At 33.9% G+C, this 16233-nt stretch overlaps 1 protein-coding gene across 2 annotated transcripts in view; it reads left to right on the top strand.

Annotated features, from left to right (window-relative positions):
• Positions 1 to 16233, top strand: part of CDH12 (cadherin 12) — a 390052-nt gene that overhangs the window by 348360 nt on the left and 25459 nt on the right. For both annotated transcript variants that reach the window (XM_027868906.1, XM_027868907.1), the window contains one exon: positions 3848 to 3984. In XM_027868906.1, coding sequence (XP_027724707.1) covers positions 3848 to 3984 — 137 coding nt within the window. The remainder of the gene's footprint in view (positions 1 to 3847; positions 3985 to 16233) is intronic.

Consider the following 16233-nt stretch of genomic DNA (forward strand, 5'->3'; position numbering starts at 1 on the left):
TACTGCTTTATAAAATAGTTTGATATCTGGTATTACTAGGCTACCTTCCTTCACTTTTTCCCCCACTGATTCCCTTGATATTCTTCCAGATGAATTTTATTTTATTATTTTCCCAGCTCTATAAAATAATTCTTTGGTAGTTTGATAGGGCACTGAATAAGTAAATTAATTTTGGTCAAATTGTCATTTTTATTATCTTGGTTTACCCTATCTATGAGCAATTAATATTTTTCTAGTTGTTTAGATCTGTCTTTATTTGTGTGAAAAGCATTTTGTAATTATGTTCATAAAGTTCCTGTGTGTCTTGGCAGGTTTTATATTGTCTACAGTTATTTTAAGTGGAATTTCTCTTTCTATGTTGTTCCCACTGGGTTTTGTTGGTAGTATATAGAAATGCTGATGATTTATATAAGTTTACTTAAATCCTACAACTTTGTTACAGTTGTTAAATTGTTTCAACTAGGTTTTTTTTCTTTTAGTTGATCCTTTCAGGTTCTCTAAGTGTATCATTATAACATCTGCATAGACTAATAGTTTTATTTCCTTATTGCATGTTCTTATTTCTTTGATTTCCTTTTCTTGTTTTATTGCTATAGCTATCTTTTATAAAATAGTATTTAATAATAATGAAGATAATGGATATCCTTGTTTAACCTCCTATTTTTGCTGTAAGCCTTCTAACTATTGCTATTGCAGATAATGCTTGCTGTTGATTTTAGTTAGATACAACTTATCCTAAGAAAAGCTCTATTTATTCCCATGTTTTTTAGTGTTTTTAATAGGACTGGGTATTTTATTTTGTCAAAAGCTTTTTTGCACCTCTATTGTATCAATAATCATATGCTTTTGTTATTTTTTGGTTATTAATATGGTGAATTTTGCTTATGGTTTTCCTAATATTGAATGAACCCTGCATTCTTGGTTTAAATCCCACCTGGTCATTATCTATAATTTTTGTTATATATTGCTATAGTCTCCTTGCTAGTACTTAATTTTTTTGCATCAATATTCATTAGGTAAAATGGTATATAGTTTTCTTTCTCTGATTTTGTTCTCCCTTGATGAGATATTAATATAATTATAGTTATTTATTCCTAGGATGGAAAATCAACTACTGCAAAACTACACAAGGAAGCTTTCTACTCATTCTCTCTCGAAGGTTGAGGATAAAATCACAGCATATTAGAGCTGAAAGGGATATCATCATCCTACCCTCTTTGTACCTATAAAAGAACTGAAAGTCACAGAGATGAAGTGATTTGCACTATTAGGCCTAAAGCATAAAAGTGGCAGAGTTAAAGTTAGCAGTTAAGTCTAGGTGTGAGATTCCCACCCTACCATGTTGCTTCTCTCTTCTTAAAAAAAAATAGACCCCATGCAAAAAGTGGAATATCAGCTGAGTTTTAATTCCTACATGTATGGTGAGAAAGGAGTACATTCTAGGCATGGGGAGGTGGGTAGAGAGCCCATGTAAAGGCAAAGAGATGGGAGATAGTGTCATGTATGAGGAACGGCATGGTCCACTTGACTGACCAAAAAGCGTGTAATGTTTAGTGATACCAAAAAGCTAAGATGGGGTTATGCTAGGCAAAGCTTTAGATGCTAAACAGAGAATTTTAATTATAAAGCCATGATTCACAAGGGCTTATAAAATGTCATATGAGGATCTATGTAGACATATACTTCTGGTAAATTCCTAGTCTAACTCCTCATGGTATAGAGTTGGTAGGATATGCCAATGAATAGTAAATCCTCACAGGTCCTAGCAAGTTACAAAAACTTTGAATATAGGTCTAGTGAAAGATTATGTATCTGTCAGCTAAGGACCACCCTAGTTACATTTAGATAAACTTGTCAGTAGGTTGGTCACAGGGTTATTTCTGTTTTGTTTATTTTAGTTTTGTTTAGCCATACTAAGCCCCAAAGATAGTATATCAAGTCATATGGAACTAATGGTGTGTATCAGTGAATCAAATATCTCTATCAATAAATTCATGAATCCTTAGAAGATGGAAAAATTCAATATGAACATAAAATGAGAAGACTTCATTTAAAAAGTCATATTGGACATAACCTTGTTGAAACGAAGTATGTAAATTCCTGCCTATGTTAGGGGTGTATGAGTCTAGTAAATTCATGCTAGATGTTTCACATGAGTCTCTATAGAAAGAAGACTTCTTCCTACTCCTACAAATAAGAAGAGAAATTTTGTGTGGGAATTATTCCACTGGTGCCCAAAAGGAATATGGCTAATATAGTGCTGGCAACCAGGCCTGGCATTTCTTTCAATGTTTTTCTCCCAGACATGGGCTTCCTTCCTACTTTTAGAAATCCAGAAAATCTCTCCTGCCAAGAAAATCCAAATCTCTGACAACTGGGGAACAGGGTTTAGACAGTTATATGCTTGTTTGAAAAGAAATGTTGTGAAGGAACAGTATGGGGAAAAATCCTTTCTCCATCAAGCATGGGTATACACAAAGTAGAGAAATGATTATCTCTGCATTATTTAGGACTCTTAAGATTTTTTAGCATGCTTAAAACTAAAAAAAAAAATCAAAGTGAACATCTCAGTTAGGTGATCTCTTTCTCCCACCTTTTTATAAAATGAGGATAGAAAAGTTGCAACAAGTCTCCATTACTGTAAAGTCACATGATACATCAGTGACAAAGATAAAATTCTCTGTGTACAGGAAAGAGTGCTGGATTTAGTCAGGAGATCTGGGTTCAAATCCAAATCTACCTCTGTGACCTTGGGCAAGTCCATTAACCTTTCTGGGCCTTAGCATAGGAGAAGGTTGTACTTGGTGGCTGGTATCTAAAGTGCCTTCTATTTCTAAATCTATAATCCTATAGGATTTGGAAATAATTTCCTGGTAAAATATTTATAAAGTTCAGTCCCCCAATGTATTATTCAAAATGCCCAACTATTCAATCTTTATCGTTGGAATATAGACAACAGAGGTGATCTAGTCCAATCCTATAATTTTATAGATAAGGAAACTGAGACCCAGAGAGATTAAATAATTTTTCTGAAGTCACACAGGTAGTGAGTAGCAAAGCCACGATTCAAATACAAGTTTGCTAAATATAAATCTGCTACATGTTTCCTAATACCTCACACCGCTTCCAATTTCTCTTGTTTCATTTAAACATCATGTCTTTATCAAAATATTATACTGTGATGCCCAAAGTTGTTGTACATGGTGATATAAAATGTGAATGGGATTTATGAGAACAACAACAAAAAATGCATTCAAGGGGGATTTCTCAAAATTACACAGCTTTTAGGAGAAAAATTCTGCTTTAATTTTTCAAATGTGAGTCTATTTTCTAGTACAAAAGTAAGTAACCTTCATGTTTTCTTCTTATGTATCTCTCTCTCTGTCTCTGCCTCTCTGTCTCTGTCTCTGTCTCTGTGTTTCTCTCTCTTTCTGTCTCTGTCTGTCTCTCTCTTTTTTCATAGTACTGAAAATCACTTTCCTTCCACCTCAACCCCCCTATCGCTTTAAACAGTCTTTCATGACTTGTACAAGTTTTGATCAGCATTCGGGTAAGGAAAGCCATGGTCAGCATGGGACTCTGTAGCCTCTGCTGAGCTTTCATGGTGTCAAGGTCCTAAAATAATATGAACAGCAGGAGTACTAAATCTTTCATTATTTCCTATTTTCCCTTGAGCATACTAACTGCAATAAAGAAACTGCCATTTACACTCTTCTTTATTGCAAAGCAGGTAATGACTGCAAGGAGAAAAATAAGGTACCATGTCAAGCTAACCTGACTTCCAGTATGATAAATGGGTAATCATCCCATATTTGCATCTCTTTCTCTATCTCTTTTTTATATGTAGGTACTTCATAGATTGGAAGAGTGATGGGGACAGCTACTTTACAATAGATGGAACTGAAGGAACCATTGCTACTAATGAATTATTGGACAGAGAAAGCACTCCACAGTATAATTTCTCTATAATTGCAAGTAAAATTAGTAAGTATAGCATGGACGGAACCAATATTACTAAATGAGTGGTTATTTAAATTCAGCACTCTTAAGTTGGCACATTATAAGCTGCTTTACATATTCTCAAGTGATACTTGAGTGTTTGCTTGGGCAAGACTACCCTTTTTCTATATAGCATGAATTCAGAGTAGCAATGATAGCTGCTCAGGGCCATGTTTCTCTCATATAACCTAGGTGGCACCACATGAGGTGACTTTTCACTATCCGACTGTGTCTTGAAGAGGTAAGAGATCCCAGGAAGCCTGAGTCCATCATAGTGTTTTGTGTCTAAACCAGAGGATCTACAGAAAGTTTGAGTTTGAGTTTGCATATCTAGCCTGGGCCAACTCCTCCTCTAAGAGATTACTAAGAAGAAAGACATTAATTTTCAATCTCCTCCACAATACTTATGGCTCTTATTTTTTGCAAAAGATTTTGAGGAAATGCAAACGAGCCTAGAATTAGCCCCTCCAAGAATACTTCTGAGATTTTCGGGTGCCCAAGCCTTTCCTACTTTCTTAGTGCCCCTAGATTCCAGGAGTTAGCTTAACCCATAAGCAGAATGCTTTATGATTGCCATAACCTAGAGTGATTGCTATTAACATGGGACAGTCCTTGTCAGAACCTATAACCAAAGTTGGTATAAGGGGCTGCTCAAAATACAGAAATGAACCTAATGATCCTTAAGCCACTCTGATTATTGCACTGACAGTCTAGTATCCTATGGGTAAACTATGGCTGACTCTGCATATGAATGCTTGATTATATGTTGGGAATGAGGAATTCCCTGACAAAGACTTCTTGACATATTTAATTAGATTCTCTCTTTGCTTAATTATGCAATGAAATGATGTAAGATTACTGCAATAGGTCTGATTTTGTCTTTTGTGTATAGGATAGAAGCAGCTAGCCTGCCTTCCTTAAACAGTAAACTGTATTTCATTCATTCATCTAGGATAAACAGGAAAGGGAGTAGGTAAAATGGATGCACTTACCTTTCCCCATGACTAGAATTGGAGAAAAAATAGTGATGAGATGCTCAAAGAAGAATTGCTCATTTCAGCCAAGTGATGACCAATAAGGGTCATCATCATTTTTCCCTAGTTTATCACATCTGTATTGTTCTTAATTAAAGCACAAAAGTTAACATGACATACACATTTATATGCAGAGAATAAATGTGTGTGTATATATGTATGTGTATATATACATATGTGTATGCAAGTGTATATTCATGTACATACATATGTATATATATGAAGTAGGGAGTTCTTAAAAATCTCATTTATTCATTTTACTGCTATTGCTAGGTAACAAACATACTCTGAATCTGGAAAAGCCTCTTATCAGGAATGAATAGAGTTTAAAAATAAATGTTAATTTACACTATAATGACTGTGAATTTCACTGATGAAGCTAGCCAGTAGAACAGGGAGCTATTATAGTAATAAATAAATATAAAATGAAATTGTCTGGCCTCAGCACACCAAGAAAGAAGAACAACATAATTGGGCCTAAGAGCACATTGCAGTTTTAACTAGCATATGTTATGGTCCTGACCCCTCTATAACAACTTTCAAAAGGAATAAAAATGATAGCATTAACTATACTACTTCAAATTAGTTAAAAAAGCAGTCATTAATCAGTGTTGTTGCCATTAGATAGCAAAATAGTTTTGGACTGATGATAATTCCACGCTGAGCTACTGCCTTTCTACTTGTGAACTGCTTTTGTTTTTATGACACTAACTTTTAGAATTTATAAGATACTTGGGACAGCAAAAGTAAAATCATTATTCACTTTTTCTGTATTATTCAGTAAACAATTTTTTTAACTTTTTCATGCAATCACAAAAAATATTCTTTTTTTAAAAAAAAAATAAAACAATTTTCCCTTTGCCTCATTTTTTAGTGTTGTTATATAATTGCAGCTTATTTTATTTTTAGGCTGTGTTTACAAGCAAAGATAAATGTCGACTTTTGATCTTGGTTGTGCTTGCCACATAAATAATCTTGAATTAATCATATTCATTTCAAAGATGCAAAAAAGGAATGGACTGCCTTTGTTGACATTTGGTCCATCCTGTGTGTTTAGAAAAAAAAAAGCTTTAGTATGATTGCTATGGCAGGAATTGATGAAGAGAAGGAAAGATTTGAGGATGGGGATGGGGAGAAACAATATCTCTCTTCAAATATGTGAAAGCCTGTTTTGTAGGGGAGTGATTGGATTTGTTTTACTTGGCAGTAGAGGGCAGGTGTGGAATCTATTGGAGGGTTACAGAGATGCATTGCTGTTTTATGTAAATAATGACTTAAAAATCAGGACTGTCTCATGGGGCAATGGGTTACTTTTGATAGGTAGTAAAGAGTCCCCTATAGCTGGAGGTATTCAGTGGAAGTTGGATGACTAACTGATAGCTGTAGAAAGTATTGCTAATGAGCATGTTAGACTAAATTCCCTATGGGGTCCCCGTACACTCGGGGAGCCTATGAATCTATGGATCCATCTGTTTATACTCTTTGAGATGTCAAATTTCTTACTGAGGAATCCATTTTGTTCATTCCAGTAAGAACATTGCAAAAGGCAGCAGCATCATTCTTGCAAATGAAGTAATGACATTTGACAGACTGCACAAAGGCTTGAGGGCTAAAGTGATAAACTTTTAAGTATAATTTGGATTTTAAAAAACAATGGCATAAGATTCATGTGTGAGGGTGGTATTTTCCCCCTCACTTGAGCAAGTGGAGGTTGGAAGACCACTTCCATCCATGTTTTAGAAAAAGTCTTGCTCCTGTTTGAGTTAGACTACCAGATTTCTGAAAACTCCTGAGAGTTTGTGACTACTTATCATACCTTATTGGGTGTACATGTCAATTTTGGAGAACTGAATGATTTTCTTCAGGATGCCTAGATGGATTTGGATTCAGAAGCCTGCATGCAAATGCCAGCTCTACTCAACTTACTACTTTTATGCACCTGGGCTAGTCACTTGACCCCCTGGACCTCAGTTATATCATCTGTAAAATGAGGCAGTTATACCATAAAACTTCTGGTTCTTGCAAATAAAATACTCTAGTCCTATGAACCTAAACATTCAGGTTCCAGATCAATTTTAGGTTTAGAAGTTGTTGCTTTAGAAAGGCTAACACTTTCTTGAATTTTTAATAATAGAAAGAAAAGGATTAACATTCTTAAAAGAATCTGGTAAATTTGATTAATATTGAAACTATGTTTATGCTAGCAAATTGAATTGGAGTATATATTTGACTATCCACATATTCTATATGTGATGAAATTTTTCTCTTGAAATATTTGAATAATTCAGAGGAAAATATTGCTTAGATTAACTTAGCAGAGTAATTGCTCTATTCATTTTACTTTGCGTGTGGAGTTCTTTAAAGTTTTCTTGTAAATTACTTTGGAACTTCAGAAGTGGAGTCATACAAATATATTCATTCCAACACAATAAATACTTTTAAAACACCAACTTTATACAATGATTTATAATGGTTATTATGAGGAGATAGAACAATGATTTATTTTTTTAATTAACAAAAATCTGTTCTCTTCCTCTATCACTTTCCATCAGTTGAAAAGAAAGAAAAACAAACCCTTGTAATAAATGTGCATAGTCAAATAAAATAATTCACACATTAAACATATATGTATTTGCATGTTATATATTACTTGTATCATATCATATCATATATCATATATCATATCAGACTCAATCTGTATCCTAAGCCTATCATTTCATCACTTCTTCTTCAGGAGGTGAGTAGTATGTTGTTATCATGCTAAGTGATACAGTGGATAGAGTGTTGGGCCTGGAGTCAGGTTCAAAGGAATTCAAATCTGGTCCGAGATACTTATTAGCTGTATGAACTTGGATAAGTCACTTAACTTCAGTTTGCCTTAGTTTCCTCATCTGTGAAATGGGGATGATAATAGCACCTACCTCCCAAGGTTGTTTTGGGGGTCAAATTAGAATAATTTTAAAGTGATTAGAATAGTACTTGGAACATAGTGAGTGCTATTTAAATGTTAGATATTATTATTATTATTATTATTAGTTTTCTGAAATCATGGTCAGTCATTGTGTTGATCTGAGTTCTCAAGTTATTTAAAATTTATCTTTGCAATGGTGTTGTTGTAAACATTGTTCTCCATTGCATTTGTTTCACTCTGCATTAATTCATATAAATATTCCCAGTTTTCTCTGAAATTGTCATACCTTTCGGTATTTCTTATTGCACAGTAGTATTCCATTAAGTTCATATACTGTCATCATTTATTTTGCCCCAATTGATAGGCACCCCCTTAGTTTCAGGTTCTTTGCTGCCACAAAAAAGAATATATATATATATGTATATATATATATATACACACACACACTCATACACACACACATATATGCACACACACATATATATATGTGCATGTGTATACATACATATCTATACATATATATGTACACATATACACATACATGTGTGTTCTTTTCCTCTTTCTTTGAAGAAATATAAAAATACATAAAAGACAGAAGCCTACAACTGAGCAAGGATAATGCATCTTAAATAATCAAACAATCAGTTTTGAAATATACATAGCTAGATTAGCTACACAGGATATGATAGTCAATACTTCAATAATCCAAACAATGCCGGATTTCATGCCTTTGAAGTTTAAGCATGTATCAAACTTAGGCATCGTGGTGCAGTGAATACATTACTCATTTTGGGATTAGGAAGATGTTGGTTATAATCCTGATACTCATAATTCCTAACTGTTCTCTTAATTTAGCTAACCTGAATTTTCTTCATCCATAAAATGGGGATAGTAGCACATACCTCTCAGGCTTATTGTTAGGATTATATGAAACAAAATTTATGTCACTGTATATCAGTACTATGATAACAGAAACTAAGTTGATATAGCCCCGCAAAGGAGAGTATAGACATACATTGGTGATGAATAGGGATAAGAGAGTGGGACTGAGCCTGTGTTTGCATTGATATAGAAAATTCTCAGATGAAGAAGTGCCCTTTATTAATGCAAGTTGGTGCCTTCTCTGTAACTTCTAATCTTAGAGAGTTGACAAGAGCACTGAGAGGTTGCAACTTGCCCAGAGGCACACAGCAAGGATGTGTCAGAGATGGCATCTGAGCTCAGCTCTCCTGTCTCCAAGGTCTTCTCTCTATCCACTATGCAGCACTGTCTTTGTGATGAATAAACTATGATAACTTTTAATTCATGCTATTGGAATTGATAGCCATGGATTTTTGTTGAGTAATGCATCATTTTTAATAGTTCCTGTAAGTGGGACAACTATACTTGCTGGCATGTATTCATGTTTATTTTTAATAGCTAAATTATAGGGCTCGACATAATTTCCTCACATCTTTGCTTATATTTAGAGACAAAGTATAAAGAAAAATTAAGTGGAAAATTTCAGTTATAACCCAGAAAAGTACTTTCGTTGGAAAAAATAATTTCAGATAGTTGAGTGGTATATTGCTTGGATGTCTTCCTTCTTTCATTTTGTATCTGTGGTCGTAGCCAAGGTCATTGACTTGCTAGTAGCTCTTAACTTAATCTTAACTTCTACATTTATATTTTTGTTCTGAGTAAATTTATAGATTGATCTGTATTGATAAAAAAACAAATAAAAAAGCTTGAAACTTGTAAAGCTAAATTGTCATGGATAACGCAGAAGGCAATTTGATTTCCCAAAGCAAACATATGGATGAGAATCACTGTGTACTGAAAGAGTTTTTTTTTGAGTAATTGAAAATTTTAAAATCTGCATCAGTGATGATTCATGAAATATTAGTGATCCTTCCATCTATCCTGACCATATCATTTCAATTTTATGAATAGGATACTCATTTATTAGTTTATTGATTTTTCTATTTGATAGAAGGCTGGATTATTCATTCATTTTCTATGTTCATATTACCCCAGTAATATGACCAGACCTTGGTAAACCTTTGAATTGCTCCCTAGAGTTCATATAACAAAATCAATTTGGATAATATACATAAATGGCTTTGCAAACCTTAAAATATTATGTAAATATTTACTTTTATTACATAATCATGAATTTTGCCATATTTTATGATTCTTAAAACATGAAATCAATATACAAAAATTAGATAAATTGTTTCCTAGACACTTGATGAATTTGTGATTTAATTATTGTGTATGGCATGTTCAGTGGTATGGATATTGGGCCTTTTGTGCCTCATTAATCTGTAAGATTATTGGATATGACCCTCTGTAAATCTCCATAGAGGATCCTGTGTTGGCTACCTTCTTCTGGTTCTTTTAATTATCTCCAACATATCAATATAAAACTCAAGTTTTCCATGTTTTGTGTCTCATTTTTGATATATGATTACTCCATTTCATCTGGTCACACATGTTCTGATAATTTATTTTGTAGAATCAATGAATCAGAGATTCTTAGAATTAAAATACACTGTAGAAGTCATTTAGTCCAATTATAACCAGAATAAGAAATCTTTAAATATTATGCCCAATATGTGATCATCTAACCTTTACATAAAGATTTCCAGTGGATTGAATATAGTTATACTACTTACCACTTTGGTGCTTGAGTTCCCCCATGCATTTCTGTTTACACAAAGTAGTGACTAATAAAATGTTGAGGTCTTAAATATATTTGATCAGAAATCTAGCAATTATTAAGCACCTACTATGCATCACACACTGTGCTATGCACTGAGGATACAAGGAAAATGCCAAAGTAATTTGTGTTTTACTATTTACTTACCATTCAATAACACACACACACATTAAACAAGTACATGAATAATAAAATATTTCACAATCCTCATATAAACCCAGGTCATATTTTTCCACCAATGCAATTAGTATCTGTGGGGAAAGTTGGGCACACACTTATAGGAATGTGGCAGAGAAGCAAATGAATGAAGGAAATATTAAGTTACCCAAATTCTTGGGTCAACTCAATTCTGGAATGCAGATCATAATGTCATTAGTCCATTCTGGAATATTTGCATCACATGAAGTTGCTTTTTTTTTGCTCCTTGTTACTTTCAAGGTAGACAAATCCTCTTTTCTTTCATACTTAAACTGACATAATATTCCTTCAAATTATAGTCATCTTTTAAATAGTGTTGAAGAAGGTGTTACCTCTTACTTGGAAAATCAGTTTCCTTTAGGCTAGTAAACTGCAAAACTGAGGCCAGATTAGACAGCTGTGTGTTCACCAAGATGCTGTGTTGTCTACTTAGAACAGAGTTCATAGGAAATGACTCAGGTTTACTTTGGCCAAAGTAAACCAGCTGAGTTAGCACTTCACTCACCAGGATTCTGTTTTGTATTTAAATCTTGACATTGGTAAAGCATCCCCAAAACCTGCCTTTCTGCTTTCTGCTTTTCCTTCTCAAGCTAGTTTGGGTAGAAAAGGACAATGGCTACATATTAGAAGTTTTATATCTCAAATTCTAGGTAATACTTAAGGCCAACAGGTAGAATAGAAGTTGTTTTATTGAGCCAATATGGAACTGGTCCCCAAAGGCTTCCTGACTCCTGCTACTGTTCTCTTCCAAAAGCTGTGACAAAGATGTTTCTCAGACCTCTGCTGAGTGTGCCACTTTTGCCATTCTTTAATATCCTCACTCTCAGGCTCAGTTTCTTATCTTCAATCTTCTATAACTTTCATTGACTTAAATTACACTTTCCTGGTACTCAAAGGTTCACCTTTTGCTTAAATGGTAACAAAAAATTTCCCCTATGAAATCATTAGTTCTTTTAACGAAAGTATCTCAGGGGCAGCTAGGTGGCACAGTGGATAGAGCACTGGCCCTGGATTCAGTAGGACCTGAGTTCAAATGCGGCCTCAGACACATAACACTTAACTAGCTGTGTGACCCTGGGCAAGTCACTTAACCCCATTACCTAGCCAAAACAAAAAACAAAAACAAACAAACAAAAAAAAAAGTATCTCAGTCTCCAATTAATTATGATTTTTTATTCATTTAAAAACATACTTTAGGCTTGAAGCAACTATATACAAATGAAGTGAGATACTACATTGCCCTACATCTCTGTTTTCAAATTGGTTTTGTATCTCATTCTGTGTCATTGAAACAATTTTTCTTCACGATCACATTTTTTCTAGTTTTTAATAAAATTTGTCTCTGTCCCCTTCAAACCATCAAACTGTTCCCCAAAAAAGGTAGCATCCTACATCTTTAACAAGATGATTTTAACTTTAATAATTAAACTATAATTTATTTTCTATTCCATATTGCTTGTATCCCATATTTTTTCATATACATATTTTAGAAATTTCTATTAAATCAAAGTTTTTTTTTTATTTCTTTCAGGGACAATATATGACAACAGCAAAGGTTTTTCCTCCCCTTTTCAATACTAAAATGTTCCAAATGAAAATATCCTTAAAGGAACAGTACCATTTGATTATTTTTATCTAATTCATTGATAGAAGTGTTAAGTAGCATTGGACTGAAGACTAATCACTGTGGAAGACTACACACTATGGATATCCTTTCGAGTTCACATTGAACCATTAATGGTTACTCATTGGGACTGGAACCAGTTCTTCGGAATGATTACTAGCTCCCCAAAACATATATCTGTACAATTTTCTATCCCACATTTCTCCATTTAGCCACAAAAATATTTTGAGATGTTTTGTCAGAAGTTTTATAAAAGTGTAGGTAAATATTATCTATATTATTCTCCTCCTCCTCTCTTTAGTCCCATCCACAATTCTAGTAAATACAATTCTAATCAAAAATGAAATGAGAGTAGTCTGGCAAAGCCACGCTGGCGCCATGTGGTCACTACTTCCTTTTGTATGTGTTCACAAGACACTCCTTTAATGATCTCACATTTAAGTTAGTTTTGGTAATCCACTGGGACCTGATTTTAATACTCTGAGCTTCCATCTCATGTTTCTTTTCTCTGTCTATTTGAGCAGATACAATTTTGATTATTTTGCTATCATGGTATTGAATGATTCATAGCTACAGAGAATCAAGAGAAACATATTGATGTTAAGCATTATACTGTTTTCTAAACTTAATCCAGTTCAATCTTTTGCTTAACTCTGAATCTAGCTAATTATCTATCTGTACTCTCTATCAAGGATATTGCTATCTCTCTACCTTTATCTCACCCCTTTCCCTACTATCTCTTTCTTTGCTAATGTCTCTATTGAAAGGTAGAATATCCTCTTGCTAAGGAAACACCTGTCATGGACGTTTGATTCTATCTCTGCCAGCATATTGACAGCACTATCATTCTCTCTGTCTCTGTCTCTCACTGTCACTGTGTCTCTGTGTGTGTCTTTCCCTCCCCTCCTCCCACTTACTCCTTTCCTACAAATATACCACTGTCTACTCTTAAAACAAAAACAAAAGCAAAAACAAAAAAAAAAATTACTTATTAGCTGTGTGACCCTGAGCAAGTCGCTTAACCCCAATTGCCTAAAAAGCAAACAAAAAAAAAAAAAAACCAAAAACCCAAAGCCTAGCTTATCTACCCCATTCCTATTGTTGTCCAATATCTCTTCACTTTCTCAGCTAAAAGCCTTGGCAAAGCTCTCTACACTAGGTGCTTCTATTTCCTCTTTTCTCATTCCTTTATAACTCTTCTGTAATCTGTCTTCTGACCTAATTAATCAACTGAAACTGCCCTATCCAAAGTTATCAATGATATTTAATTGTAAAATCTAATGAATGCCCTTTTTTCATTTCTTATCCTTCCTTACCTCTCTGCACCCTTAAACATTATTGATCATTCTTTCCTCCTAGATACTCTCTTTTGTCTAGATTTTCATGACTCTGTTCTCTCCTAATATTCTTTCTATTTCTGATCACTCTTTCCCAGTATCCTTTGCTGGATGACCATCTAAATCATGTCCAGTAACCATGAGTGTCATCCCCTCTGCAAGGTTCTGTCCTAGTCCTTTATTCCTGTATTCTATTTCACTTCATGGTCTCATCAACTCTAATAGATTCAGTTATAGTCTCTCTGCATAGGATTCTGAGATCTACATATAGAATCCCAGCCTCTCTCTTGAACTCCTGTTTCATATCACCAATGATCTTTAAGACATCTTGAACTGGACCTCAAAGGGATCTCAAACTCAACATCTTCAAAACAGAACTTATTTTCCCTTACCCTGAAACCATTCTTTCTTCCTATATTTCCCATTGCTTGTGGAGGCATCTCTGTGCTCCCAGTCACTCAGGCTCAGATGTTGTTGTCAACATGGACTCCTCTTTGAGACTCCATGGACTATAACTGTCCATGGGGTTTTCTTGGCAAAGATAATGGAGTGGTTTGCTGTTTACTTCTCTAGTAAATTAAGCCAAACAGAGGTTAAGTGACTTGCCCAGAGTCATATAGCTAAGGCTGCATTTGAACTCATCTCTTCTTGACTCTAGGTTCAGTGGTCTATCCACTGAGACATTACCTGTCTCCTGTTTTATGTTACTTAATATTAAAACCCAGTAGGTCATTGAATACAATCATCTCCTGAATAACATCCCATCAAAGAATCATTTATTATTTTAACACATTTATGAGAGGCAGCTTGTTGAGGCAGGATCTTCAAACTTAAGTTTTGTTCCACTTAATCACATGTTTTTTCAATTCAATAGACAGCAGTCATAGAGAGATCTTCTAGCTTCTGAAACTCTCAGTCATTCGTGTACCTATAAAGAAATGGTTCATCAAAAATATTATCTTTTAAAGACTTTTTTCTGTTATATTTTTATCCTGTATGCCCTCAATATGTGTATTTTTATATTTAATGGAGCTAAAAGTAGATATATAACAGCAGCTAGTGATGCCTTCTTGATTACTTTTTTTTGTTATTAAAACATCATTTATGATATTTTCCATTCTTTTGGAATTACTTGCTGTTTGAGACATGTTGAAAACTTAATCTTTGAGTGCTTTTAAAATTGTTTCATCTCTAACACAAATTTCTTTTTTATGTGTCTGGTCATGTCTAACCACTTGAACTAATTACATTCTTTTAAGTTCCATTTTCATTTTTCTACATGGTATATCATGTACTGTGGTGGTAGATAGAATATAAGTATTCTCATAGGTGAAAATAATAGAAAGGCCAACAATTCAGTTCCAATTTGTTTCTGATTTTTATTTTTCTGGTTTTATTTCTATATATTCTTTGGAAGCTCTGTCTTATCACAGACCAAGTTTTCTATATGCTAATTTTCTGTATAAATGATTTTTTCTTTTCTCATATGGTATTACATAATACTTAGCTGTTATTTTCTAACAACACCAATAATAATAACTAGCATTTATATATCAGCTATTATGTTCCAGGCACTGTGCTAAGTACTTTACACATATCTTATTTGATTCTTATAATGACCCTGAGATATAGGTGTTAATATTATCCCCACTTTACAGTTGAGAAATCTGAGGTAAACAGAGATTAAGTGATGTGATCAAGGTCATACAGCTATTACATGTCTATGGCCAGATTTGAATTCAGATTTCTTGATTTGAGGCCTTATGTGCTATCCATTGTACTGCCAGCTGCCAGATATTTTAGTATCTACTTATGCTGTCTATATTCTTTGATGAATATTAAATAAAGATCATAGTTAGAATAGATAAGAAAAACTCATGAACTGCTCTGTGCAAGATTATTTTAAATCTACTGAAACTCTCTTTGAGCTGATGAGGAGAAAGACAATATGCTTTGTGCAAAAAACATTGAGTTTGAAGCCTTAATTTTAGCCCTTGCTCTTCTACCTACACATTATATGACCTTTGGAAGATAATTGACCATCTATGAGCATCACTATGTAATATTTGTATATCGTATTGTGGGATTATAGATTTAAATCTGGAAAGACCCTTAGAAATCATCTAGTCCAAGCCCTTTGTTCCATACATGATTAAACTGAAACCTAGAAAGTTGGTGGTACTTGCACAATTGAAGGCGCAATTTGAACTCAGGTCCTGCCATTCTAAGTTCTGCTTTCTAAGCTTAGCATTCTTTCCATTGCACAACTGATGTTATGGCCTCATAGTAGAGGCATCGTTGTAGATAACTACATAGATGATAGAGATAGATATTTAAATAGCTATTTAAATGTATATGCCCTAAAGAGATATATAAATACCAGCTATGATTATTGCAGTGGTACTGATGATGAATACATAGGATGAGGG

This window comes from Vombatus ursinus, unplaced genomic scaffold, assembly GCF_900497805.2.
Source record: "Vombatus ursinus unplaced genomic scaffold, bare-nosed wombat genome assembly UNPS02014791.1, whole genome shotgun sequence".
Taxonomy (NCBI): Eukaryota; Metazoa; Chordata; class Mammalia; order Diprotodontia; family Vombatidae; genus Vombatus; species Vombatus ursinus.